At 35.9% G+C, this 27,355-nt stretch overlaps 1 protein-coding gene across 1 annotated transcript; it reads right to left on the bottom strand.

Moving 5' to 3' along the window:
* On the bottom strand, nucleotides 1–26,414 carry YIPF7 (Yip1 domain family member 7). Its single transcript, XM_043572748.1, has 6 exons — nucleotides 26,297–26,414; nucleotides 24,684–24,800; nucleotides 15,794–15,954; nucleotides 8,120–8,265; nucleotides 3,572–3,753; nucleotides 1–423 (listed from the first exon to the last, which is right to left on the bottom strand). Exons 2-6 carry the CDS (start codon nucleotides 24,797–24,799, stop codon nucleotides 261–263), a joined length of 768 nt encoding a protein of 255 aa, XP_043428683.1. The 5' UTR covers nucleotide 24,800; nucleotides 26,297–26,414; the 3' UTR covers nucleotides 1–260.
* Nucleotides 26,415–27,355: the final 941 nt, after the last annotated feature.

Genomic DNA, 27,355 nt, shown 5'->3' with positions numbered 1-27,355 from the left:
TCCATCCATAACAACAATATCCCCTTTTATTTTAAAGTATTTTAAAATGTTTTAATGTATCAAAGCAAAAAGCAAAAACATCATTCAAACCAAACAAGTTATTAGAGCACCATCCTTAAGTGCTGTTTTGTCACTTTGCTAATTATTCTCTCAATAGTAATAAAGCAGAAATCGCATCACCAAATATGAGTGCTAACACATTTCCAGGATAATGTGAACAGGAAACAAATAGAATCTTGAAACGTCATCTCAAATACTCCTCAGAAAACTGTGAGGAGGGCAAAAAGTCCATAAAGTAAGGCACAAGGGTAGGCAATGAGAAGCTGCTGTCCTTCCATGTTCAAGGCTGAAATGAAGATTTTGGAAGCTGAGAGACTACACCAGCCAACGATGACCAGTGCCAACACAGTTCCAAAGGTGCCCCTATAGCAAAGACAAAAGAGACGATTACCTTATGTCAAGAGGAAAAAGAGATTATTGAATCAGAGCTGCTTCTGAAATGTCCTTGGTACAATATTTATAACTACTTTCTCCATTTGTAAAATGAGGGTGAGGAACTGTATGAACTCAAAGGCCTTGCCCAGCTTGAAAATCTGTGAGTCAAATTCCCCGTCGGAGGTAAACATTTTGTGTTTTGGTAAAGCTTAAACTAATAGAAATACAAAAATTCACCTGCAGTCCCTCTCATCTGTCAACATTCAAATCCGAGTTCCTGAAAACCTTTTATATAAATTATGTTTAGGGTCTTCTTTTATAATTACAGATTCCTTTTCCCACACTTTCTTCCCAAATTTATTCCCGGTGTGAGCAGAAAGACAACTGGATTTGCACTCCAGTAGGTGCCCGGTCACTGCTCCCGGGTCCACTTCTCAGGTTCCTATCTGAGACAGCAAAGCCTGACATAATTCAAGGAGGGAACACATATATGTATGTGGCCTCCCACCTCTTCTCTGAAGATTCTTTTTGTAGGTGTATTGTGGGTCTTTTAGAATATTGGAATGCATTTGTTCAAGTTGGTATCTTCAAAAATAACCGTGGAGGCAATTGGCTCTTTAGGAAGAGATGGGCAGATAAGGCTAAGTCTAGCCACCTTGGGGATAAAAGAGGAGGTGTGGATAGTAAAGAGTGAATTTCTTTCCATATGTGCAAAACAGAATGTGTTATTTAGAAAAATAAGCTATAAGAGCTAGGAAAGATCAGGAGATCTCTAGCCCCCAGCTTTAGATCAGTGAAGTGACACGAGGAAAACTGCATGTAAAATGGGCATTGGGTCAAGATCTCCTAATTCCTACTGGCACAGAGCTCCTTTCACCATCGGACTGCAGTCTCACTCGATCCTGGTATGCTGAAGTTGAGAATTTTGTTTACTATTTGCAAGAAAGACAAAAATACTTAGGTTTCAAAACTGAACCAAAGAAAAATAAGTGAAAACTACAATGTAGCTTATAATGCCTTAGATTACAAATAAACCAAAAGCATTTAAAATGCTCTCGAATGAATATTATATCCCTTGGTTTAATTAATATCTATTGGGAGTAATTTATAGGTTGATCTAATATACAGGTTTTTAGGAACAAAAGTATAAAATTATATATATGATTGACTTGAGTGATATAGTAATATACCCAAAAGGGAAAATTCAGTTTAACAGTCCTCGGGGTCAGAGAGTTTACTCTCCTTTAATATAATTTAAAAGATTTCTAAATTGTCCTTTATAATTCAGAATGAAAATCTAATGAAAAAAAGTCCAGACTTCTGATGATTCTCAAAATCAAAATATTTCAGTTTTATTTTCTTCCCCTAATAATCTGGAGTCAGATGCCCCAAACCTCAACTTTGCTGGAAATAATGTTTTAAACTTAAATTTTTAAAATGGTATATCATTATAGCATTCTTTGGTAAAAGCATTAAACAGAACAGAAGTTGCAGGACTAAACTCTGTATTAACTTGTCAACTGTCTAAACCAAACAACTTAATAAATGGGAAAGCTTGCTAAAGAACATGATATACAAAAAGGGGCATTTTTCCATGGATAAAACTCAGTAAGTATACCTGTAACTCACATTGTATTTACACATTCAAGGTGTCCATTTTCTGTTACATTTCTTTCTTTAATGTTGAATACTTGTTGATAAACTGTTTGCTCTAAGCTATTCTCAAGAATGACACTTTAAAAATTAAACCATATTGGAGAGCCTGGGTGGCTCAGTTGGTTAAGCATCCAACTTCGGCTCAGGTCATGATTTCACGGTTCATGGGTTCAAGCTCCACATCAGGCTCTGCACTGATAGCGTGGAGCCTGGAGCCTGCTTTGGATTCTGTCTCCCTCTCTCTCTGCCACTCCCTCACTCTCTCTCTCTCTCTCTCTCTCTCTCTCTCTCTCTCTCAAAAATAAATCAGCATTAAAAATATATATATATTTTTAATGAGACCATATTGAGGCGCCTGGTTGACTTAGTCAGTTGAGCATCTGACTTCAGCTCAGGTCATAATCTTGCAGTTCCTGAGTTCAGGCTCTGTGCTGACAGCTCAGAGCCTGGAGCCTCCTTCGGATTCTGTCTTCCTCTCTCTCTTGCCCCTCCCCTGCTTGCACTCCATCTCTCTCTCTCTTTCTCTTTCTCTCTCTCTCAAAAACAAACATTGACAAAAATTAAAAATGAAACCATATTAAAACAAAGAAACATTTCCAACTCAGTCATTCTCAATAATGTTCTGAAAAAAAAACTATATGAGATATCTAAACAAAACTATTAAATGCTCTCCTAAAATGCCTACCTTTGGCATTGGTAAATTCTTCATGTAATATACTATCCAATATAGTGTTAAACCTAAAATGTGCATCATCCAAGAAAAAAATGCAAATTGTGCCTCCTTTGGATATGGAAGAATGAGCACTGATGGCAAACATTTATTGGGTTCAGGGCATGTAGGGGACAAAGGACTATGTAATTACTTGCTCTCCCCAACCAGTGGTAGTGATGTGCTATCCCCTGGGAAAGTGCCCAAAAGAAAATACCTACTGGATCCTCATTAATAGTTTTGAATTGCAAATACTATCTGCCCAGGAAGTAAAAAAAGAAAAAAATCTATTGGCTGAACATATATGCTATAAAGTTCTCTAGCATAAATATCCTCATCAGGGTTCCTGGGAATTTTCCACTGCAAGGAGCCCAGCTGAGAAAGAACAGTTGCTTCCTGCCTAGAAGGCAGAGTGCTTGGGAACTGAAGCAATTTGTCAGTGTTCACCAGGCACTCACTCTTCCAAAATCAAACAAGTGAATTTCCTGCAGTTGTTAGAGCACCCCGGACAATAGTTCATATTGAAGAATGTGACAACTTACAAAGTGCCAGTTTCAAAGATAACTTGGTTGAATTTATTATTTAAATCATCCAAATAGGAACAGTGCCTGAGCCCAAACTGACCTACTTTCCTGGGTCTGTCTGTAGCCGTTAATAGTTTCCCCCATTCCACTACCAGAAAGATCCGAAAGAGGTTAACTGTTCCACTGGTGTGGCAAGCTTCACAGATGACTGTGCACGTGGGGGCAGTCAGCACACACAGGCACTTACTGCAGTGAAAAGAAGATAGAGCAGCTGGACAGGATGACCATGGGGAGCAGGCAGTAACCCAGTACACTTGCCACGCAGCCGTAAGACGCCCCTGAAGAGCTCATCAAGTTCAGTAAGGTGTGAATCCCTAGGCAACCTATGGCACTCATGCCATACACATAACCAAACTGAACTTTTCCTGCCTGAAAGGATGGGAAGAAAACCATTAGAACACACAAGGAACATCAGGTAGAAATTGGAATATCAGCAAAGCAGAAAGCATTTTAGAATCAGTCAGTTCAACACCGTTCCATGTCATCGGAGACTGGGAGTTCCAGAAGAAAACGGTGGCTGTCATATGAATTCAGGTCCTGAAAACAAACATCCCCGACTATACTTGGGGAGGCATAAGCATGCCACAGAGAAGATGAGAAATTCCTAGTTGTTTTTTTTAAATCATAGATCATCTATTAGAAGTACCAGACATAAGTAAGAATATATTTTCTCCCCCATTTGTTGAATAATTAAATGAATGAATAAATTAATGAAAAAATCCGATTTAGTCTCAAAGATTTTACAAGGCAAATTATTAATGTCAGCTAATACCTATAGGATTTACTATGTTAGGACCTATTCTAAGCATATCATGTCTATTAGCTTATTTAATTCTTACAACAACTTTATGAGATAGGTACCATTATGACACTCATTTTACACATGAGGAAACTAAGATGCACCAAAGTAATGTAACTTGCCCAAAGTAAAATAATGTTAAGTGGTACAAGTTGGCTTTGAACCTAGGAAGTCTGGCTCTGAAAGTACATCCTGGATATCTATAGGAGCTCTAACAAGTCTTAAAATAATGGGACTTGCTTAACCGTATTTAACCTAGCATATCCCAAACTTATTTGACCACAGAATCCTTTGTTTTCATAAGGCCTATTACCAGTTTAACTGACCATACTTCATGAGAAGCTGGTTTGTTAAACCAACTGACAATGAATCATAAATTACGTACTGTTAAAGAAAGTCAGTAGTGTTCAGGATACGACACTGATTTTTCTGAGGACTCATAAAAATAGCCATCTCCCACAAGGCACTATGGACTGGGGGCAGAAATATTCCCATTAAACTCACCCAGGGAAAGTCACAGTCTCCTACTGATTCAACAGGGGATATTTTAATGTTGGCTACCTGAGGATGCCAAAGCTCCAGGAAAGAAACACATTTAATTTTTATATTTACATTAAGCTGGTTAGAAATTCTAGATAAATATTAAATAGACTGACTCTGGTTTTCGTGGGAATTATGCAAAACAATGAAGGATCTGGTAAGTTCAGAGAGTGAGCTTTTTAGATGTCATGTTTTCTTCTCCACGGCTGTTATCTATAAAGTCTTTATGTCTTACAGAGTAAAAAGGTATTTACTTCATAATTAATTAGTGGACAGTGTTATGACCATATTAATGTTCAAAACTATCTATCGATTTTGAGTTCTTCTTCCTCAGCACAGTTGGGGAGATTGGTCACTACCAAGTAAGTCCTTTCACAAAATGTCCCTGGGGCTATGCTTGCAGAATTCTCTCTTGCATTAGCTGTAATAAGTTCTTACTGAGGACCTTTTGTGTTTTCGGCTCTTTTGTGAAATAATGCTAATAATGCTAGCAGACATGTTTAAAGAACCCCATCAGTTATGCATTGCTCTATTGGGTGATTTTGCCTCACTTGGGAAATAGTGACAATTTCAAATCACTTTCATCTATTAGAGAAAGATTCTACTTAATATTTTGATTGGATGAGATAGCTCTGAGGTAGGGAAAGTTGTAATGGTGAAAGGCAACTTCCCCACATCCAAAGAACAAGAGGTATACCTTCCTGACCCCAAGAAGTTTTATAAATGGTGGGGCGGGGTGTGGTGGTGAATAGAAGGTGGATAAAACTAATCGATAGTAAAATTGCCCCTTTGGATATCAATTGCTGACTTCTCTCTTCATCTCTTTTCCTGTTAGTTTATCCAATTTAAGCTGTAATTCCATTTGGCAGGGGCCACTGTCAGTTTTTAGATTTGTTTCAAACTCTAAAAAGGGCTTGTAACTGAAATGGAAAATAAATGTTCCCTTTATTTTTAACCTCAAAACTTTTCAGGTCCTCCTTTTCCACCCTCATTACTGTATCTTGATTTGAAATACTATTCTTCTGACTATGCTTTTACATTGGTCATGCATGGTCCTTTTCTAGATCATACTCTTAGACCTACCAGAAAAATTAAATGTAGCCATAGATGAGCCACTCATCTTCCTTGTTTGGGGGGTGAAAATAGTTTTGAGAGGAAGAATAAGTAAAACTAAGTTTATAATAACTATTTGAAGCTGTCTTTTTTGGTTTGCCTCCTTCTACATGAAGAAAGTCCACAGAAGATACTGTGTCATGCCTTAGGTCCACATACATTATAAAAGTGATAAGTGTGTGACCATGAATGAACAAGTGGAATATTGCTCTGGATTTAGTTTTGCTTTCTCTAGTACAATGCATATACCAGCCCACAAAATTCTCCTTTACATTTTAACACTAAATATCCAGGGCAGGGTTAGCTTAGCCTCAAATGGATTCTGAGTGAAATCTGACTTCATTAATATACACTTGGGTAATTTTTTGTTGTTGTTGGTCATTATGGTTCTACATGTATCAGAACCAGTTCTGAAGTAAACACGTCTAATGGTAAAATTAAAATGATAATGTCTTCCTAAAAGTTTCAGAAATATGCATTTTCACATATTCTCCCAAAATTTTAGAACTGAATGGAACCTTAAGAAATATTTTATAAACCTTTTTCAGCTTCAAAATGAAGAAAGGAAGGCCTAGCAATAGGGAACAAAATGTTCAAGATCATACCTAGAGGCTAAGTTAAGGGTAGATCCAATTTTCTCACTTCCAGTTGAGTTCATTGCCTATATTGCTTTGTACTTAAAACAAAACAAAACAAAAAAGAGGATATTTAAATAATTCTAATTAATATTATGCACCCCAAAAAGATCTTAATGGAATTAATGCTTTCCTTTGAGGGATGGTAATGGTAATATTTTCTACAGGAAAACAAACAGCTGTTATATTATAAATCACTTGAAAAAGAAAATATGGGTTAATATATTAAATGGATTGTTTCTGACTGTTTGATTAATTGATGTAGTCTTACCTAGCGTAGCTAAGATTATCAAACTACCGTGACAAAGATGGAAGGGAAGTTGGAGACTTAATTAAAACTCTAGCTGATCTAGTGTTTGATTTCCAGAGTACTTGAGTATTTTCAGTTGCTGTAGTTCAAAGGAAGAAATAAGATGCTATCAGTAAATACTAGCATATGGATAAATATGATGTGACCACATCGTCATGTGTCATTCTAGAAATCTAGAAACTAGATTTCTATCAGTATTTTGATTGGTATAAAGTCAATTAATAAATAAAAAGTAAAAATTTACTTAGTTGCAAATACATTTTACATCTACTTTTGAGAACTGTGGCTACAGTGAGGAAAACCAATTATGGAAAGTGTATAGCTGTAAGAGGGAGAAGTGGACTAAATCGTTATTTTAAGGGCTTTCCCCAGAATCTTTAATTTCCTGTATTCTTTCTCCTGCCAAGTTTATCTCTTTGCTCCTTAATGAAACTATACTTTTCAGACTGGCATGACTATCCTTTTCATCCCTTTTTTAACTTATGGTCATTACCTCCTTTGTTTAAAATCATAGGCCTTTTCTCATTTTCTCATTTTCTCTTTTTCTTCCCTTTTTTTTTTTAAATGAAACATTTTTCTAAATTATCAGCTAGAATGGCTTCTAAACTTAATTTAGGTGGAAATACGTTTTTCTTTACTTCTCTGGTGACTCAATTTCATCACTCCCAGATTTAAAGAATGAAAGTGGTCGATACATAAGACAAATGGTAAAGTCAGGGGAGAAAAATGCCTTCACAAAAAGCAGAAAACCAAAATAATAAAGAAATATACAGATTGAATAAACAAATTATTGGTTATCATTGCAAGTTAATATATCCATCATAACCTAACCCGAAACAAGGAGACTCATCTCATACCTCACAGACTATTTGAAATCTAGAGATACACCCCAGAGAAGAAAATTATGAGCAAAGAGAAGGGATCTCTGTGGTGTCACAACAGAAATGTCACAGAAAACAAGAAATAAAATTTGGGCCTGTATTTCCCAAATCCATGTGTTCCTTTAACGTTTTCAGATTGACAATCTTAGTAACAAGAAAGTCATAAAGGATCTCTTGCTTTGTTGAAAATTTGCTCAATGATTTTAGTTTTGAAAGTCTGCTTACATTTATATGTTATCTGTTGTAATATTTGAGGGTAGTTTTACTTTGTCACTATGATTCAATTAACCACATCTCTCTCACCAAAAAAAAAAAAAAAAGTAGTGATGAATTAAACAATTTGCGCTTTAAAAAGTAACACATTTTCTTCTGTATTAACAAAGCCAGTCTGTTTGGCTTCAAAAACAACATTTGGAAGGGCACACATTAAAATCTGGTGCTTGCTGCTGTCTCTTACCAGAAGCAAGGTGGCTCCCAGAGTGACACAAAACAGGATGGGCCCAGTGAGGTCCGTTTCATTCATAATGCTGCCATCTGCTGGCTTCAGTGGGTTTAACACGGTCAAAGTTTTTTGCCATATGTGATTAAAATTAATTCCAAGTTCTGCAAAAAGAAAAAAAAAGAGGTACTATAACATTTTATAAATATGAATAATATTATTTAATTAAATTTAACATATCTGATTAATTTACTTAGCACTTTGATCATTGTATTTTCAAAATCTAAAGTTCTATGTCATATATAGTAATTCAAAAACAAAAATAACAAAAAAAGATTTTTTTGTTCCCAATGAGTTAAAAGATATATTTTAGATAAATAATTACATCACAGAAAAAATTTCCCTGCCTTATGCACTAAATATAAGCTTAAAGTCTGAATATTGCAAAACAGATGTTCTACAGTAAAAAAAATAAAATGGTAGCTAACAGACCAAAGGTCCTATTCTATTGCCTATTTACATATTTCCTTTTTCCCTATTTTCCCTTGATAATACTTCTGAAATCATATCATGCTTATACCAAACATGGTATAATTTTTCAATTAGCAGCATTATCTAAACTAAAGATATTTAGCCCAGATCTGGGATTTTACTTCCGCCCCGCCTAATGAGAAGAGTAATTCTACGCTAACTGCCTAAAACTCCACAGAGGAGAAAGTGGAATGACTCCTTGCACCCATATTTTCATAAGGTCAGTGCTACTGTGGTTGAGTTTATGTACTCACAGATTAAATTCTTGAGACAAGTTAACCTTTCCCTTTTATGAGTGGTGGTGGTAGAATAAAATATCCAAAATCTGTGGGGCTCAGTGTCCATAAGTCCAAACTCATTTAGAAATATCTATTTTTCCCCAATACCTTGTTTTCAAATAATTCTGACTGCCACCTCACAGACCTTTCTGCTAGATCCTGATTCTCTTACATCATTTTTATTTAAAAAACAAAATAAATCCACCCAGCCATTCGACATTCACTGAATACAGAAATAAATATTTACACCACATTAGTTTCTTTTCTCATCACCTCTATAAACTTTAAGATGTATCCTGAGTAGAAAAAAACAAAACATTAAAAAAGGATAACATGACTTTACTATTTAAGAACCAATAATCAAGCTGGTTACCCTGCTTGTATCATTATAAATTTGAATAAGAGTAAGGCAGAGACCCAGAAAAACTAGAAATAAAATACAGTAAAGAACATGCATTTCAACTAAAAAGAGTTAAATGTGTTTTTTTTTTTTTTTATTGAATGCTTTCACTGAATTTTGCTGTGAGCTCTACAAGATTTGTACGCATTGGTCTCTCAGACATGTAATGAAGCTAGTACTATTATTTTATTCCTAGTTTGTGCATCAGGTAGCTGAGGTTTTGAAATATTAAGTAATTTGTCCAAAGCCACAGAGCTAGTAACAGAAATCTAGGTTTTAACACTGAAGAATCTGACTCAGGACCCCATGCTTTCCTCCCTAAAACAAGCAATCTAATTAAAAACTTGGCAGAGGATCTGAATAGACATTTTTCCTAAGAGGACATGCATGCAAATGGCCAACAGGTACATGACAAGGCACTCAATGTCACTAACCACCAGGGAAATTCAAATTAAAGCCACAAAAAGGTATCACCTAACACCTATTATCTATTTGATAATAGAATGCTATTATCAGAAAGATTAGAAATAACACGTGTTTGTGAGGATGTGGGGAAAAGGGAACCCTTCTGCATTGTTGGTGGGAATGTAGATTCATGCAGCCACTGTGGAAAACAGTATGGAGTTTCCTCAAAAATTAAAAAAAAAAAAAGGAAAATAGGGCTCTGGCGTTTCCACTGCTCCCACTGTGGCTGCTCACCAGGCCAGCTGGCCACAGGTCTACCTACAGCTGGAGGGCACGGGCTTCTGGAGGCAGTGGCTACAGCAAGGAGCCCAGTGGATACATCCCCAGGGCAGCAATGCATGGCAGAGAGAGGCTATGACCTGAACACTGAACCTGGCCAGTTTAAACAAAGAAAAAAGAAAAAAAGAGAAAAAAAAATAGAACTACTATTTGATCCAGCAATCCCACTTCTGGATATATATCCAAAGGCAATGATAACAGTATCTCAAAGAGATCTATGCTCCCATGATCAATGCAACATTTTTCACAATACCCAAGATATGGACACAATCTAAGTGTCCGTCAATGGATGAATGGATAGATCTATCAAACATATGATCATACGTGATACATACATACAACGGAATATTCATTTATGAGAAAGAAGGAAACCCTGCCATTTGCAACAACATAGATGGGCCTTGAGGGCATTATGACAAAGACAAATACTGTACAGAATCACTTATATGTGGATTCTAAAGTCAAGGAGAAAAGAAGTCAAATGCATAGAAACAGAGTAGAAAAGTGGTTGCTAGGGGCTGAGGGTGGGAAAAATAGGAAGAGACTGGTATAAAGGCAAGTGCACATGCCTGCCCACACACACATACCACATACAAAACAAACAAACAAAAAACAAAAGCCAAAAAAAAACCCTTTAGTTTTAATAATATAGCTATGGTTCTCAATGTGCATCTCATTTCATAATAGCTGTATTTTTTTTAATTAAGTTCAATTCTCCCATGTGAAGGATTCTCTCCCTAAATCATCTGTACATGGCATTCAACTTCCCTTCCTAGGATTTAGTAACTGTCTTTGATCGCATATAGGGCATAGTTCAACTTCTTTTACAGCAGCACATAACACCTAACATCTTGCATATCTGACATTCTATACACAGAATACCAGATGGACTTTTAATGACTTCCATGACATAAGAGGGGTCTTGCTCTAACAGGGACCTAGACATTTTCAAAAGGTTGGCCAGACATTGGTCTACACTGGGATAATAAGGATATTTTTTCACTCATTTGACAGTCAGGTTGACAGTTGCTATCCCTAGTTTGAAAAGAATTTGACTGGTTAATGGTGAGTAAATCATGTGCGTTTCAACTTCCATGTTGCATCCTTTTTGCTATCACACTGTTATTTATATATTTCTTAATGAACATACACTTTGGAGAAGATGAGCTTAAAATGAGGTTAGAATGTCTACTATGATTTTTTAAATTAGCAGATTTTAAAATTTGAGAAATATTATAGTTTAAATTAATTTCATCTAAGCCTTATGTTGTTTTCAAACTATATTTTCAATTAAGACATTTATGTTAGCAATATGTTTTCAGTATTTACAACAAAGTGCCCTTTAATTCAAAATACCTTTTTTTCCTCAAAAAGCATAACAATTATTCCTGAGGAAACTCTGATGAAAAATGCTTTATGAGACATTATTACTGATTTTAGACATTTATTTTATGGCATAATTAACTTCTGCACATGTTTCAACATCGAGTCATTAACCCAGTGAATGAACATAAGACCTGCTACATTCTGTCATACCAAAAAAGAGTTTATGTGTTTTCTACCAAAATATAACATTTTGTTTCCCCATAACATTTTGTTTCCAAATTTATTTCAATGTATGCAAATGAGATTATAAGTATTTATTAATTGTAGATATCCTAATATAATACCTTGTTATACAGATAAAAGATGAAGCTGTTGTGAAATTTGAATGTAAAGTTTATTGTTTTGCTGTCATCTAGTGGTAGTAAAGTATATGATATATATGCTATAAAAATGAATTAATATCTTTGTTTTGTATGCAAATTGTGGCACTGGCCTTTCAAATATAAACATCAGGCTGTGCTACATATATAAGTACCGAATATCACAGTAATTCTTCTGGTTTGACAGACTTGAATTGACTATTACTCTGCGAGATACATTTGTTAACATATTAATTGTACATTATCAAATTGCAAAAGTTATCATTCTTACATAAAACCACCAAATGAGTCTTTTAGATAACAAAGTATTTAAGGAATAAACAAGCACATTTTCAAATAACATATTTTGTGCAAGGGTTGTTAATTATTATAGCTTCATAATGTGATAGGCTGTTTTGGTGTATGCTCAATAAAAACTAGCGAACACCATTTATCACCTTATCCTAGAAACCCTGCCTACGGTTTTTACATATATTTGAGACAGATGAAGCTGAAAGCTTTCAGTCACCCAGCCTGAGGAACATATTGAATCAGAGTCTAGAAATTTCACAGATTCAAAATGCCGAATTATATTAGGTGCAATCTCTTCTAATACCCTAGCAATTCGGTGGGGATAATCACAAAAAGAAAAAAAAAATCTAAGCATTTTCTCTAAGCTGCATAAGGTGGGAGGGGAAATCTAGGGTATTTCCTATTTTAATTTGAGAAGACATAAAGGAAGGATGCATTAGAGTTTAGAATACCACAATAGATACATTTAGACAAGTAGAAAAGATTATTTTCAATGAATGTTACAGGAAAAATTGGTTAATCATTAAAGAAAAAATAAGGCTGAATCCTACTTCACATACAAACATAAAATAATTTTTATTGAATCAAAAATTTAGGTGCAAAACAAAAAAGATCATTAAAAAAATTAAGAATATACAAGAGGATATAAACAGTACTCAGAGCTGGAGAAACACATTATAAACAAAAGAGCAATCAGAAAGAAAATTTACCAAGAAAAATATTGTGGACTTGAAAACATAAATATTAAAATTCCAATATGCTTTAATTTCCTATTAGCAAATTAGATGGCAAACACCATCTAGGAAAAAAAAATGTTTGCAACACATATTCCAGGCAATCATTAAATATCCTTAACATACAAATATCCCTAGGGGCACCTGGGTGGCTCAGTCAGTTAAGCATCCAACTTCGGTTCAGGTCATGATCGTGCAGTCCGTGAGTTTGAGCCCCACTTAGGGCTCTGTGCTGACAGCTCAGAGCCTGGAGCCTGCCTTGGATTTTGTGTCTCCCCTGGCACCCCGCCTCTCTCCGCCCCTCCCCCACTCGTGCTGGGTCTCACTCTGTCTCAACAATAAATGTTAAAAAATGTTTTTAAATAATAAAAAAATAAAAATAATAAAAACATGCAAATATCCCTATAAATAAACAAGGAAAGGAAAAATCTTAAGATTCCAATAAGAAATCTGACAACATGAAAAACAGGAAGAACAGTCAATAAACATGGAAAAACATGTCTAACATTTCTAGTAACCAAGAACTACAAAGCACTCCTTTTTGCCCATCAAATTAACTAAGACATCTCATGTTCTATGATGATGGTGTAGTAGGTCATCCTTTTTCTAGATCAGTTTGACAATGTAAGTACCTTTTGATCCAGTAATCCCAGTTACGGAACCAATCCAAGGACAACTCTGTAGAGGTCAAAGTTATTCACTATGGTGTTCAACAAAGCCTTATTTACTATAATGAGCAACCTTTAGGTGAGTTTAAATTATAGTACTTTTATATGACAAAATATTATTAAGCCATTCTAAATCATATTTTGAAGTAATATTCAATGACTTTAAAGAATGCATGTAGAGAAATGCTTTTGATAAAAGATAACTTTAAAAAGTACAAAACTTTATGGGGCACCTGGGTGGCTCAGCCAGTTAAGTGTCCGACTTTGGCTCAGGTTATAAACTTGTGGTTTGTGAGTTCAAGCCCTGTGTCACGCTCTGTGCTGACAGCTCAGAACCTGGAGCCTGCTTCGGATTCTGTGTCTCCCTCTCTGTCTGCCCCTCATCGGTTTGCATTCTGTCTCTCTCTCAAAAATAAATAAACATTTAAAAAAGTACAAAACTTTATAGCCATTGTATGATATTTCATTTTTGAGTATTCATAAATACATATTCAAAAATATAGCATTTCACTTTAAGCATATATGCTTAAATATATACATACATACGTAAAATATTTACATATATGCATTTTAATTTTTTTTAATGTTTCATTTATTCTTGAGAGAGAGAGAGAGAGAGAGAGAGAGAGAGAGAGAGAGAAAGCACAAGTGGGGAAGGTCAGAACAAGAGAGGGACACAGAATCAGAAGCAGGCTCCAGGCTCTGAGCTGTCAGCACAGAGCCCAATGCCGGGCTCGAACTCACAAGCCGTGAGATCATGACCTCAGCCGAAGTTGGACGCTTTACTGACTGAGCCATCCAGGCGCCCCATACATAAATGCATTTTATACACACACACACACACACACTCAAAAAAATAGAATAAAGGCTGGAAGAAAATACATCAAATCATTAATGGTAGTTATGTCATACAGACAAAATTTTAGGTGGTTCTCATAATTTTATTCATATGTTTCTGTATTTTTAAAATTTCTATGTTGAATATAGATAACTTTTATAACAACACAACCGATAGTTTTTTTTTTAAAGTAGATATGTTGGTGGAATCAAGGAAAATGTGTAATGAGGATAGCTTATAACTTTCATGTGTTGATTACTATTTCAGAGGCAAACTAGAATGAATTGGTTAAACATAACGGATTCCCAAATCTAACTGGCTTCTAAAGAGCCAACAAAACTATTACATAATTTTCTGTGCTTTTCTTTTAAAACTTCTTATTTTAATGTTTAATTTTGAGAGAGAGAGACAGAGGCGAGTGGGGTAGGGGCAGAGCGAGAGGGAGAAACAGAATCTAAAGCAGGCTCCAGGTTCTGAGCTGTCAGCATAGAGCCCAACGCAGGGCCTGAACCCATGAACCACAAGACCATGACCTGAGTGGAAGTCGGATGCCCAACTGACTGAGCCACCTATGTGCCCCTATGCTTTTCTAAGTGGTTTAAATCTTTCACCCTTTTTGAATTTTGAAGACAAAGAGGGAATGCTTTAATGCCAAGTGGTTGGCTGTGTTTATACGAGACAAACACTTATCTTTTGATGTAAAATATTGGGAATTTTAATCTATCCCTTTTCACTTGACTACATATAAAGGGGTTAGAGCATAATAGTTAACCTGTTAGTATTTCCCTGTGGTTAAATTTAAATCTACTTGAGTTTTAGTTTTCTAGCCTCTATGCTTCTAGCATATGTTGATTTTCTTCAAGAGCAAAAAGCAGCAGATGTAGTGTGGCTGAACCAAAAAAAAAAAAAAAAAATCAATGGCTGGAACATCCCTTGAAATCCCTGAGACCTTCAACTGCAAGGGTCCACTGGTTTCCTGCCATGAACAGTGCTATTTACTGGAATTCTATTCCTCCCCACTTAGCCATACCTAGCTGAGATGAGGGGACTCATATGACCCAGGAAAGAAGAAAAATGGGTTGTATCCATGACAATAAAAGAATATTGACAAACTACCCCCTTGGCTCCCAGGCATCATAGCAGAAGATACAAGTTAACTGGGGTGGAAAGGGTCATTGCTATAACCACTCTGCTAAAAGACATGTTCACTATTGTCTACACACGGTAAGGGAGTCTGTACTCTAACACACTGAAGAAACATTTAATAACAGCAGTAATAGTGTGGCAATAGTACAGATCTACTTCCAGTTCACCCCCCCTCCACACACACACGAGACAAACTTTTAACGGTTTAAGCACGTTTGTTTGGCAGACTCTTGTTTAAACATGGGATAATCACACATAAAACACAGTATACAGCATGCTGACAGTGCACATTATGTGCTGATTATTGCTATTATTCTTCTAGCTGTACACACATTAATAGCATTCCCTTAACTTATCTTCTAGCAAAGGAGGCTCTTCATCAAAACTGTCAATGTAAGAAGATTGTGAATAATAATCCGGGTTGGATGCTGGCTGAAAAAATTGTCCCTCGTAACCCAATGACATGAGCATCTCTTGTGGGACAAAGGCAGCCTGGGGTTGCTCACTGGCTTGCTGTCTAGAGAAAGGAGAATACTGATTTATATAATATACAGAGAGTGTATCATGACAAATCACTGAAGGAAGCTACAATTTTTCTTCTATGAATTCTCCTAATTTTTATGAGTACTTACCCATGAAAGACAGAACTTGCTTAAAATTTAACTTTCATAAAAACAAATGAAGTAACTGGTCGTGAGAAGGTTCTAGAAGAAAGATCCCCATACCAACTAATATTTATTGATTGTGTACAAGTGCTGGACACTTTCCCTCACATTTTCCCACATAATTAATACTCTGTAAGGTAGAAATTGTAACTTTAATCCCATTTTACGGGTAAAAAAATAGAGGTTCATGGAGACTGAAGGACTTGTCCATGGTCACACAGCAGCACTGCTGGTGTTGGATTCCTAAATGAAACTGTCCCAGCATCTCTGCCCATTGATACGATGTTGTTTTTTCACTTTGTTCAGGGGCAATCACCAAACATGACATTTCCTACAAATCTGTGGAAGCAATGGGTAAAATTCACAATTTTAATGGTATAGTCAATTCATATGAAAAAACAAATATATAAACTGACACTCTAGCTCTGGCCATTCCCAGACAATTACTGCCAACTGAATTATCTTTGAATAACTCACTAAAAGGATTCTATGGCTGGGTTAATGTCCTTCTTTCCAAATGTGCAATTTAGTTTTGTTGAAACATAATGTTCCAATACTTCTTTGACCATGCTTTTTTTATTTGTTTTTGTGACCATTTGTTTTTTATTTCACCATTTGTATGAGAAAGTTGGAAAACAATGCTCTTAGTACATAACTTACTAGAGCTAGAGAAAAGAAGGAAGGGAAAAAGAGTTATATGAGGTTATTTGATCATTTAAAATTGTTTTTACTTGAAGGAAGGGGGAGACACATAAAGAGCCGTCCTTATTAACATGTTTAAGTTTCTTTCATCAGAGCCCCTTAGGTTAAGCTAAAAATACAGCCCAGGATTCTGAACTTTGCAGCTCCCTGATCTCTTTGTGTTAAAATATTTACAGAATGGATTTTGGTACTTTCCTTCCAACATTAATCTTAATATGAAGTCTAAGAATAACATATTTAACTTTCCTTATACGAGTAAGTCTGACAGAGAAAATAACCTTCTCTGGGGAAAAAAAAAAGCTGCCAAAATAAAGATACATGCATTTAATCATTCGTTAACTCAGCTGTAAGCTCCTTAGGGCCAGGACCTCGTGCAATACTTCTCGAATCCCCAACAGCATATGTTGATTACTGTTACTGTTCACTTAGCCATGAGGCATATTCTTAATCTTTTTTTTTTCTTTTCTCACCAAAATAGATGCACTATCAAAATTACTGGCAAAGGGGTGCCCGTCTGGCTCAGTGGGTTAAGCAGCGACTGATTTTGGCTCAGGTCATTATCTCACGGTTTGTGAGATCCGTGCTGTGTCCACATGGAGCCTCTTTGGGATTCTCTCTCCCTCTCTCTCTGCCCCTCTCCTGCTCACATGTGTGCTCTCTCAAAATAAAGAAACTTTTTTTTAAAGTACTGGTAGAAATGAATTATAATAATCTGAAGGGCATGCTGGTTGATGAAAGCCCCCCTTGATCTATACAGTTTTTAATGTAGAATAAAAGGGGAAAATAGAGTGGACTTAATGGACCAGCATCTAACCAAGATTATTTCACTGACAAACTGTCCTGGCCTCACTAAAACCCATACCCAGGTGTGATTAACCAGGCTTGAGGAAAGGTAACTTTTACAATTACTCCCTGGAAAGCAATCTCCATGAATGGGGGGAAATTTGGCATTGGTGGCTGGCTACCTTGACCCAATCCCTGCAAAGAGAAAAACATTTTGCCAAAAAAAAAAAAAAAAAAAGAGCCCATTACCAGCTAAATCCCATCCCCCTTTTTTTTTCCTCCCTCTCTGCTCCTTCATCCAGAAAATTTCTTCATCAGGAGCTTGGCCTCTGTTGTCCTTGGCATAATACTAAAATTTTCCCACCACTTGTTTAAGAAACTATAATTTCAAAATATGTCCTACAAAGGAAACCTCAAAACCTTTTATCTAACAAAAATTACCATGGTCACCTCCTATCACTATCTGATTTAAAATTCTCTCTTTTTATAACTTTGTACATGTCGACTCTGAGATTTAACCCTACATCTCAATAAAATCTAAGCGATACCAATATAGTTGCATTATTAGTTCACAGTTCTACCCAACAAACTCTGTACATAACCCAATTCTCATGCCCTTTTTCTTAAAATTGCTAATTTTATTTAACCATACATCCTTTTTTCTTTTATTATTTTATTTTAATTCCATAGTTAACATAGTGTTATATTAATTTCATGTAACCATATAGTGTATACTACAGTGACTCAACAACTCTATACATTACTCAGTGCTCATCATAAGTGTACTCTTAATCATATATATTGAATGTACACTTAATCCCACATTTTCTAGCATTACCCTTTTATATTAGATGGTGCTAACTCTGATGGCTATGCTAACAAAATTCTCTTATATTTTCAGTGACATCTTTGAAGCCTACAGTATCCTTTCATGAAAGTCATTCAAGGAGAATGGACTGGACAATTTCCTAATTGCTTTATTAAGCCCATAGCACTGAATTATTAACCTATTAAAGGCAATTGCATGAGTTAAATTAGTGTAACCAATAGTTAAGACGGTAAGGGTCTATCCTATCTACAGTCCATATAGCAATGGGAGTTGTGCAGAGTGTATCAACAAAATATTCCTCTTCTCCTTGATTACACAGCATCTTAATTAGCTCTATGAGAAGATGCATATTGAAATTTTGATGATTTCTAACTCAGCACATTATTCCAGATGAAACAAATGTCAACTAAATTAGACCAAGAAAACACTGGACTCCGGCTGGTAGAGTTTAAACATTAACTTTGTTAGCAGGCATCTCTTCTTCCTGTAAAAATAAATACTTAAATAAAAAGTTAAAACAACTGTCAGATGACTGCAAAAAATCCCTTTAGAACCACTGGCAACATTCTAGTCACATGACTCTTCTTTTGCTTCCTGACTGCATGGGATTACATTTCTCTTGCAGAAATAATCTAATGATAGAATTTATTCCAAACCAAGTAGAGTGGTTAGCAAACATGCCTCTGGAGTAAAATCCTGTGTTCAAGTCCCAGTCTCCTTATCTTAGGAAAATTACGTCACATCTGTGCCTCAGTTTTCTCATCTGTAAAATGAGCATAATAATAGAACTCATGGTACAAAGTAGTGGTTACCAGAGGGGAGGAGGTTGGGGGATGGGCAAAATAGGTGATGGGGATTCAAACCTACAAACTTCCAGTTATAAAATAAATAAGTCACGGGAATGCCAAGTAAAGCATGGGGAATATACTCATTAACATTGTAAGAACACATGGTAACAGATGGTAACTACACTTATCCTGATGAGCATACTTTAATGTATAGAATTATCTAATCACTTCATTGTACACCTCAAACTAATATAACATTGTATACGAATTATACCTCAAAAAGTATGAACCAATTAAGAAGCAATTTTAAAAAAAAATTAGTCAATACCAAAGCTGAACAGGGCTCAATGTTCTTCTACCAGTATACCCAAGCCATAAAAAAAAGTGCTGTATAATAGAATAATAATGGAACTCATAAGGTTATTGTGAATTAAATTAGCTGAAATAAGTAAAGCACTTAGAATAATATTGGGCACCCAAAACATGATCAATAAGCATTAGCTAAGTATTTGTATGCTGTTTTCTTCCTGAGGCTTACACTAAAGCATTCTAGACTCCTTCCACACATCCTGGAACAGCTCCTTCTCTATTTGTAAATAGTTGTGTCTTTCTCAAAGAAGACAACATTAATAGGAGGCCAAGAGGCTTTCTGTGCTAATCACCTTTAGCTTTTCACCATTTTGGCTTCCTTGGAACACCCAAACTGACTTCACCAACACCCCACCAGTCTTGTGTTTTCCTACCAGGAGAATCTCCACTACATGCGTGCCAAGACATCTGTCTCTAAGCAATAAAGCAATGGCCACACACCTGGTCTATATAAAAATCCTCTGTATCTTCACCATCTCTTCAGTAATTCCTTTTTCACCACCCATACCTGGGTTTATAAACTTCCAACTAGTCTCCAGATGGATGATGTCATGTTAAGGCATGGTCTCCAGCTGGGGAAAATATTTTACCTCTGAGGAAACAGGACTTAACATTCACCTTGCAATATAAAAATAGAAGATCATTGGTAAAATATTCAGTAAGGGGTGCTTGGTTGCTCAGCCGGTTGAACGTCCAACTTCGGCTCAGGACATGGTCTTGTGGTTCATGGGATAAAGCCCCACATCAGGCTCTGTGCTGACAGCTCAGAGCCTGGAGCCTGCTTCAGATTCTGTGTCTTCCTCTCTCTCTCCCCCTCCCCTTCTCATACTCTGTTTCTCTCTCTCAAACAAAAAAAAATACATTAAAAAAAAGACTCAGTAATAATTTCTTGTGATTCCAGCAATATGTTTTCTGCATCCTGTTACACAGTCACTAGCTACGTATTTTACTAAGTTTCATTTTTCCAAAACTGTAGGTATGGACTTCATTACAACAGTCATCTGAGCTGCTTTCCTTTGTCAGTCTGATCCTGAAGGCATGTAGATGTTGAGCTCCCAGTGCCATATGGAGAGTTAGAGTATAAATCAGGTGGTAAAAAATGTATCAACAGGTAAGTACAATTCATTGGAAGTCTAACTGCACATTTAACTAATATTCAGGTATGGGTATATTTCATAGAGCCAGATGACACAGCATGCTTCCAAAGACCTGAGACAATGAAGGTTTCAGAATTTGTAATACTATCACCTGAAATAGCCTGAGACAACAATATGACAGATCTACAATGAAAATACCCTGCTGGTTTAAAAAAAAAAAAATTGGTCTGTACTCCCAGAATCATTTTATCTATGTAAGTCTCCAGTTGAGCCAGTAAAATGAGGCATTCTAAATACCCTTGGTAAGAACAGGGGCACCTGGGTGGCTCAGTCGGTTAACTGTCCAACTCTTGGTTTCGGTTCAGGTCATGATCTCATGGCTTTGTGGGTTTGAGCCCCGCATTGGGCTCTCGCTGGCAGTGTGGAGCCAGCGTGGGATTCTCTCTCTCTGGCCCTCCCCCACTTGCACTGTTTCTGTCTCTCTCAAAATAGATAAATAAACTAACTAACTAACTAAACAAACAAATAATCTCGGTTAGTACAAAATATACAGGATCAGTTGGATGGTGGTGTGGTTTAAGGAATGGGGACAGGGGAGTCGACTTATACCACATTCCCGGATTCTGGCTGAGCTGTTGGGTGCAGTGACTTTGTGCCACTGGCAGTACCACTAACTATGTTAGAGATACTAGAGGAAGATCAGGTCTGGGGATTCAGAAAAGCTGAGGTTCAGTCCATCTGTTAGAGCCCTACTAAAACATTCAGAGGGAGTTGTCTAGTTGTCACCTTTTCCGCAGAAGTAGCTCTTTCTTGCTCTAAATAATTTGAATAGATTTTCTATAAAAAAAAAAAAAGAAAAATATAGTGGGAAAATATGGCCTAGATAACTGGTGAGAGGTGATTGGAAACAATGCCTATCTGAATGATTAGTTTAAAATATATATTTTTTAATGTTTACTTGTTTTTGAGAGAGAGAGCATGAGTGTGGAAGGGGCAGAGAGAAGGGGAGACACAGAATCTGAAGCAGGCTCCAGACTCTGAGCTGTCAGCACAGAGCCCGATGTGGGGCTTGAACTCACGAACCTTGAGATCATGACCTGAGCCGAAGTCGGAAATTTAACTGACTGAGCCACCCAGGCGCCCCTGACTGAATAGTTTTTTAAGATGAGAAAACTCCTTGTTCATTCTCAAATAAGAAACTTTGTTTTAAATACAAATATCTTTATTGTCTTAGTAAGCATAGTCAACCAGCTTTCAGATGAGTATGCCACTGAGCAAGCTTTTTAAAACAAGTTTCCATTAATGGGGGAAGGGGTGAACAGAGACAGAGAGAAGGAGACTAACTGATTATAGCTATCCCCTGGACTCGTGTCTTTTGCCAGGATGGTCAGCATCTTTACTGTGATTTGGGGTGTATTTTAATTGAACAATTCACTGTATGAATAAAAGATCAAATCTCTGGAGTTTGATGTACACTAGTAAGTCGCTGACTTGACTCCATATTTTATGTACCTCATAAAACTACCATACCTAATATGCCCTTTTCTAATTCCTGAGACTTGCAGTGTGGACTGGAATTTAAATGTTACTGCAGCCAAATCAAGACTTGGATTTAAATGCAAAGCAACTGAAGCAGGCCAGGCCATCAACCTAATACAATATAATCTTGAGTTTTCTCATGTGGTTATGTTAATTTCCATCTCTTTGTCATCTTGATTTCTGGGCAATGTTGACACATGTAATCAAATGAAGAAAGAAAATTGGGTGGTGTTGGCAGGAAGAAAGCTGTGGTCCATGAGTCCCTGCATAAGGAGAAAGCTTTGCTTCACTTTTATCGGGCTTTTTAGTTTAGTCTGAAAATGTAGACTGTAGATACTACCCAGGTGTTTTATTCCAACTGGAGAAGAGAAAGGAGAAAATAAACAGAAGGTGACTCGTTTCTGTCACTAAAATAGGAGAACACAGCAGAAAAATCCTATGAGATGGCTCTCACTGTGGATTATGTATTTTGAGTTACCATCCTATAATACTTTAATGTTCAAGCTACTCCCTCTGCCTGATTAACACTTTTCTGACACCAAACACTTTTTCTTGGCCTTCCAAAGTGTAAATCATAAATTAAATAAAATCAAGTTATTTTTTGTAGATTCTGCAATGATAGAGCCAATTCTATAGCTTTATCCTTTTGTCCTTTTTTTCTTATAAATATTTTTTAAATATCCTAATTTGCCTAATGATAATATTCACAGAGAGAGAAGGAGGGAGGGAGTGGTATAGATTGGTTTTCATTTTAAGGAATGCTTATGGTAACCTGACTGAAGCTGGATAACATAGAATAGGGATGTGAATGAGATAAAACTCCAGATATTAAACTTCAACAGTTTTAAAAACATTTTATACCAATACCTTTCCCTATTGCCTTAGAGAAGTGGTTCAGCAGGAGTAGGTAGAAAACAGCACCTATCTGTCTGTCTTCAGGACTGATCATCCAGTGGAAACAATTTCTAAGTTGTTCTGGGCATACCCACTGTCTGTTGTATTTATTCTATCTTTTCCTCCTTCATCTGGATCTTTCATGATACTTATCTGCTTTTAGAAAAATACACTCAAGAATTAATAAACTAAAAATATTTCTTATGAGGTTATATTTGGCCTAAACTTGCTGGAGTGAAACAGTGACCACATATCCCAGTTCACCTAAGATGGTCCAGTTTTAATCCCATTGTACCACAATTATTATTAATGGCATGCATTTTACTCTTAAAATGTCTTGATTTTATAATAAATTGCGTGCCCACCTTAGTTATGGGTCTAATCAATAACCTTGGACTAAAATCCAAACTCTATTTCTTACTAGTTGTGTGACCTTGGAAAAGTTCCTGGATTTCTCTGGGTCCTTGTTTTCTCATAAGTAAAACAGGGGAAAAATAAGTAAAGTGGGGAAAAATAAAAGCACTCATCTCAGGATTGTTTGGAGATCCAATAAGCTAACTCATGTACAGTTCACAACAGTACCTAACACACAGTAAGAGTTCAATAACTTTTAGATATCTTGAAAGTTGAAAGGTCTGATGCCTCTCACAATTCCCTAATCTAGACTCACAAAAGAACATCCAAAGAAGCAACTGTAAAAACAAATACAATAAGATTAAATGACTTTAGACAATAAAGTGTCCATTGATGTGACAAGCTATAGTCACAGAAAAAACTAATATTTATTTTATGGTTCTACCATACAACACAATTTCCTACACATTATCACAACTCTTCTTCATGATAATTTCATGAAATAGGTATTATTAATGCCCTTATTTCTCAGTTTAAGATACTCAGGGAAGTTAAAGTGTTTCCCAATATCACAAAGAACAAAGGATAGAGCCAAAACTTGAAACAAATTCTTCTTACCCTAAATGCTCTTGCCCTATTTACCTTAGTGAGGGTAAATACTAAATTCTTAGTCTTTTTAATTTTCAACTCAAGTTAAACCGTCAACTCAAATAACTAACACATTCTGAAATATGTGTATTTTAATTCCATTTAAGAGCTTTCACACTGTATTATGATTGCATATTTAATTGCCCTCTCTCCAACATAAATTCCTAAATTTTATGAGGGAAAAGATTATGGACTTTTTTTTTTTTTTTTTTTTATCTTTGGGTCCGTAGCATCCTTCTTAATTCCTAACACACAAGCAGGCACTTGATACATGTTTATTAATTAAATAAAATCTACTTCTTGATCAGTGTCCCAGAAAATATCATGTAAAATGAAAATTGTTTTTTGTTCTGTCCAGGGCCTAGATTCAGGCTCCCTGTTAAGTGATATTTTGAAAACAGGAGACAAGCCACCCACCTATAAATGGGCCTGCAGTGAAGTGAATTAATTTCCCTGACCTTTCCTGGCATTTCTTCTTGGGTATTTTACCAAGATATGCTGGAGAGAGCTTTGGCTTTCCCCAAGGAAGCCCTCCCTTGTTAAAATATTATGACTTCTTAAAGTGAAAGCATACTTACTGTCTAGATCCATAAAGATTTCCATAGGCATTAGAATCTTCAGAACTCTGGTCCTGATTATCAATAGTATAATTAGATTGGTAAAAATCAGAGTCAAATTGTCCCAAGTTTGACATCCTGAAAAATAAGAAAGTTTTTTACAGGGAATTTTGAGTCTGTAAAATTTCTTTTGAGATATTTAGCAAGGATTAACTGATGATGTTATTATGGCTGGATTCCTATTAGAGAGTAACGTATTCTTTGGATGGGTTAAATTAAGTATTGGGGAAGGGGGTGGAAATGTATTTAGAAAGTCATTTAAAAATGTGTATCTTCAATGAACTTTTCTGAATTTTTTTTTCCACTCACTAGGACTCTGACTTCAACCAAACTGACTTTGATGTGAAAGAACTAGCATTTTTCATCAAATTCTTCATTCTTAGCAATTTAAAAGAAAAAGTTTTAAAATTGGTATACATCTAGATTTTCTCTTAAACAATGTTAGTTCCTCATTTTAAATGCATGCAACCATGTTGTAAAGCCAGAAAACAAATGACTGATAATTCTATTTGAGTTTCATTTATTTTCCTTAGAGTTTTGAAGTGTGTTAATAGCCTTCCCAACCCAACTGCCAAACAAACAAACAAACAAACAAACAAACAAACAACAAAACACCCAAATCCTACAAACCAGTTTCCTAGTTCTGCTTTCCAATTCCTTAAATGTATTTGGAACATTTTTTCTTTTTCTTCTGCCTTTCCTGCTACTCCTAGGCTTCTGGCTGAGCAAAAGGGAGAAAGGCTCAGTTCTGCTAAGGGAGGAGTCTATCTTTCTATACACACTTTCTATATAGTTTCCACTCACTTAGGGAGCAAAGTAGAGTGTGTGATCTTGATTTAGACCAAATGGCTAGAAATACCAGAGAGAGGAAGAAAGACTTGAAAGGAGAAAAAGGTGGGGAAGAAAGCAATAGCAAAGTAATAGTGGCTCTTTGGATAAAAACTACAGAATGAAGAATCTTTTCCAGTGGACAGATAGGGTTATTCAACTCAACATTTTAATCTTTATTTTTCTTTGAAAAACATTTTATTTCAAGGAGTGAATTTAAATATCATGAGGAGCAATCCACACAATATAATAACTTATAGAATACTGCTATTAATAAGTTTTGAATGAAATTGTATAAACAGCCTTAGCTCTAAAGGGCTTCATTACTCACAAATATTCAAGTAATTGTCAAATACATCAAATTGTTTTCAGTTTGGTAGAAATACAGAAAGCCTTTCTAAAATTAGATGTAGCAATTCATACATATGACTTCATATATCAAAATTTTTCATTAGTAATGTGTATAAAAGTAGCTATGAATTATGTAAACCAAAATCGAGACTAGAAGAATATTAAATCTTTTAACAACTTATAATTTAAAGGTCTTAAAATTTAATAGCATAACTTTCTCAGTCCATGAAAACAAGTTATTATGCAGCATAGAGAGTAATTTCATAGGAGAATACACTAAGGTTTCCTAACATGCAACACTTTATGTAACATGGCTATTGGTATTGGAGTCCTTATGTAACTCAGCTTCTTGTTTTGTTTAAATGCCAAGTTTTTCAGAAGGATTAGACACATACCTTTGTATTGTTTATGTCAAGAGGTCTTCCAGGAAACGTAGTTTCACTTGAGAAATTTGTAACAAATCAGTTCGTGAAATGATGACCCTCTGGCTCTCTATAGGTTTCTAAATTTGTACTCTGACACTCTGAGCAGGTGCTACAGCCAAAAAAAAAAAAAAAAAAAAAAAAAAAGCCTGCCAAGGCCAAACACAGTATCCAGTATCTTATAGAACTTGTTAAAGTTTACAAACACAGTGAATGGTATAGGGACATACAATTTGATAAAGTGAAAAGGTAGATTCAATTTTCCTGTGTACATGTGCCATCGAACTCTGATTTAAGATCATTAATTTGAGGCAAACAAGAGGCTGTAATAATCCTCCTGCTTCATGGCCTATATAACACGTTTAACCTATTCACAATTTCCTAATGATAAGCAGTAAAAATCAATACATACTACATACCTTAACTAGCAATCTTAGCAACAATCGGAAAATGGGGTGTTGTCAATTTTATCCACATCTGAACCAATTTATATAAGCAACATTTAGGAAAGCTCCCTGTAATCTGATTTCTTCCTTCTCTCTTACTTCTCCAGCAGAGCCCATCATGGATATACTAATGTGATCCACTAGTGTTTATTTGCAGGGCATGTTCTGAGCCAATCCTGACCATTTCTGAGCCAATCCTGACCACCGGAAAGCATCAGACCCATTTCCATCCCGAGAAGCTACCTGGGTTGGTTCCCTCTATGTCTGCAGGTCATATCCAGGAACCTTCTCCCTAGTTCTGACCCAGGTAACCTGGCTAATACTCCCCAATTCTATCTGGACCTGGTGGTTTTGTTTCTAATATCAACTTCATGGCTGGAGGTCAAGTTCGTTTACGATCTGCTTCGTGCTGATTTCTCTTTTTAGGACTGAGACTTCACATGTATCCAGACCTCAGTAACTGAAATCTGGTGTTCAAGGGTAAATATATTTGGCAGTTAGAAATTTTCAACTAGAGCCAAAGGCAAGAATGGTAAATAAATAATTTTTCCCCACACTATTTTAAAACATTTGGAGTTTGAATTTC

The sequence above is a fragment of the Prionailurus bengalensis genome, chromosome B1 (genome assembly GCF_016509475.1).
Source record: "Prionailurus bengalensis isolate Pbe53 chromosome B1, Fcat_Pben_1.1_paternal_pri, whole genome shotgun sequence".
In the NCBI taxonomy this organism is placed as follows: domain Eukaryota; kingdom Metazoa; phylum Chordata; class Mammalia; order Carnivora; family Felidae; genus Prionailurus; species Prionailurus bengalensis.
This window is presented reverse-complemented; position numbering and strand designations above follow the sequence as displayed.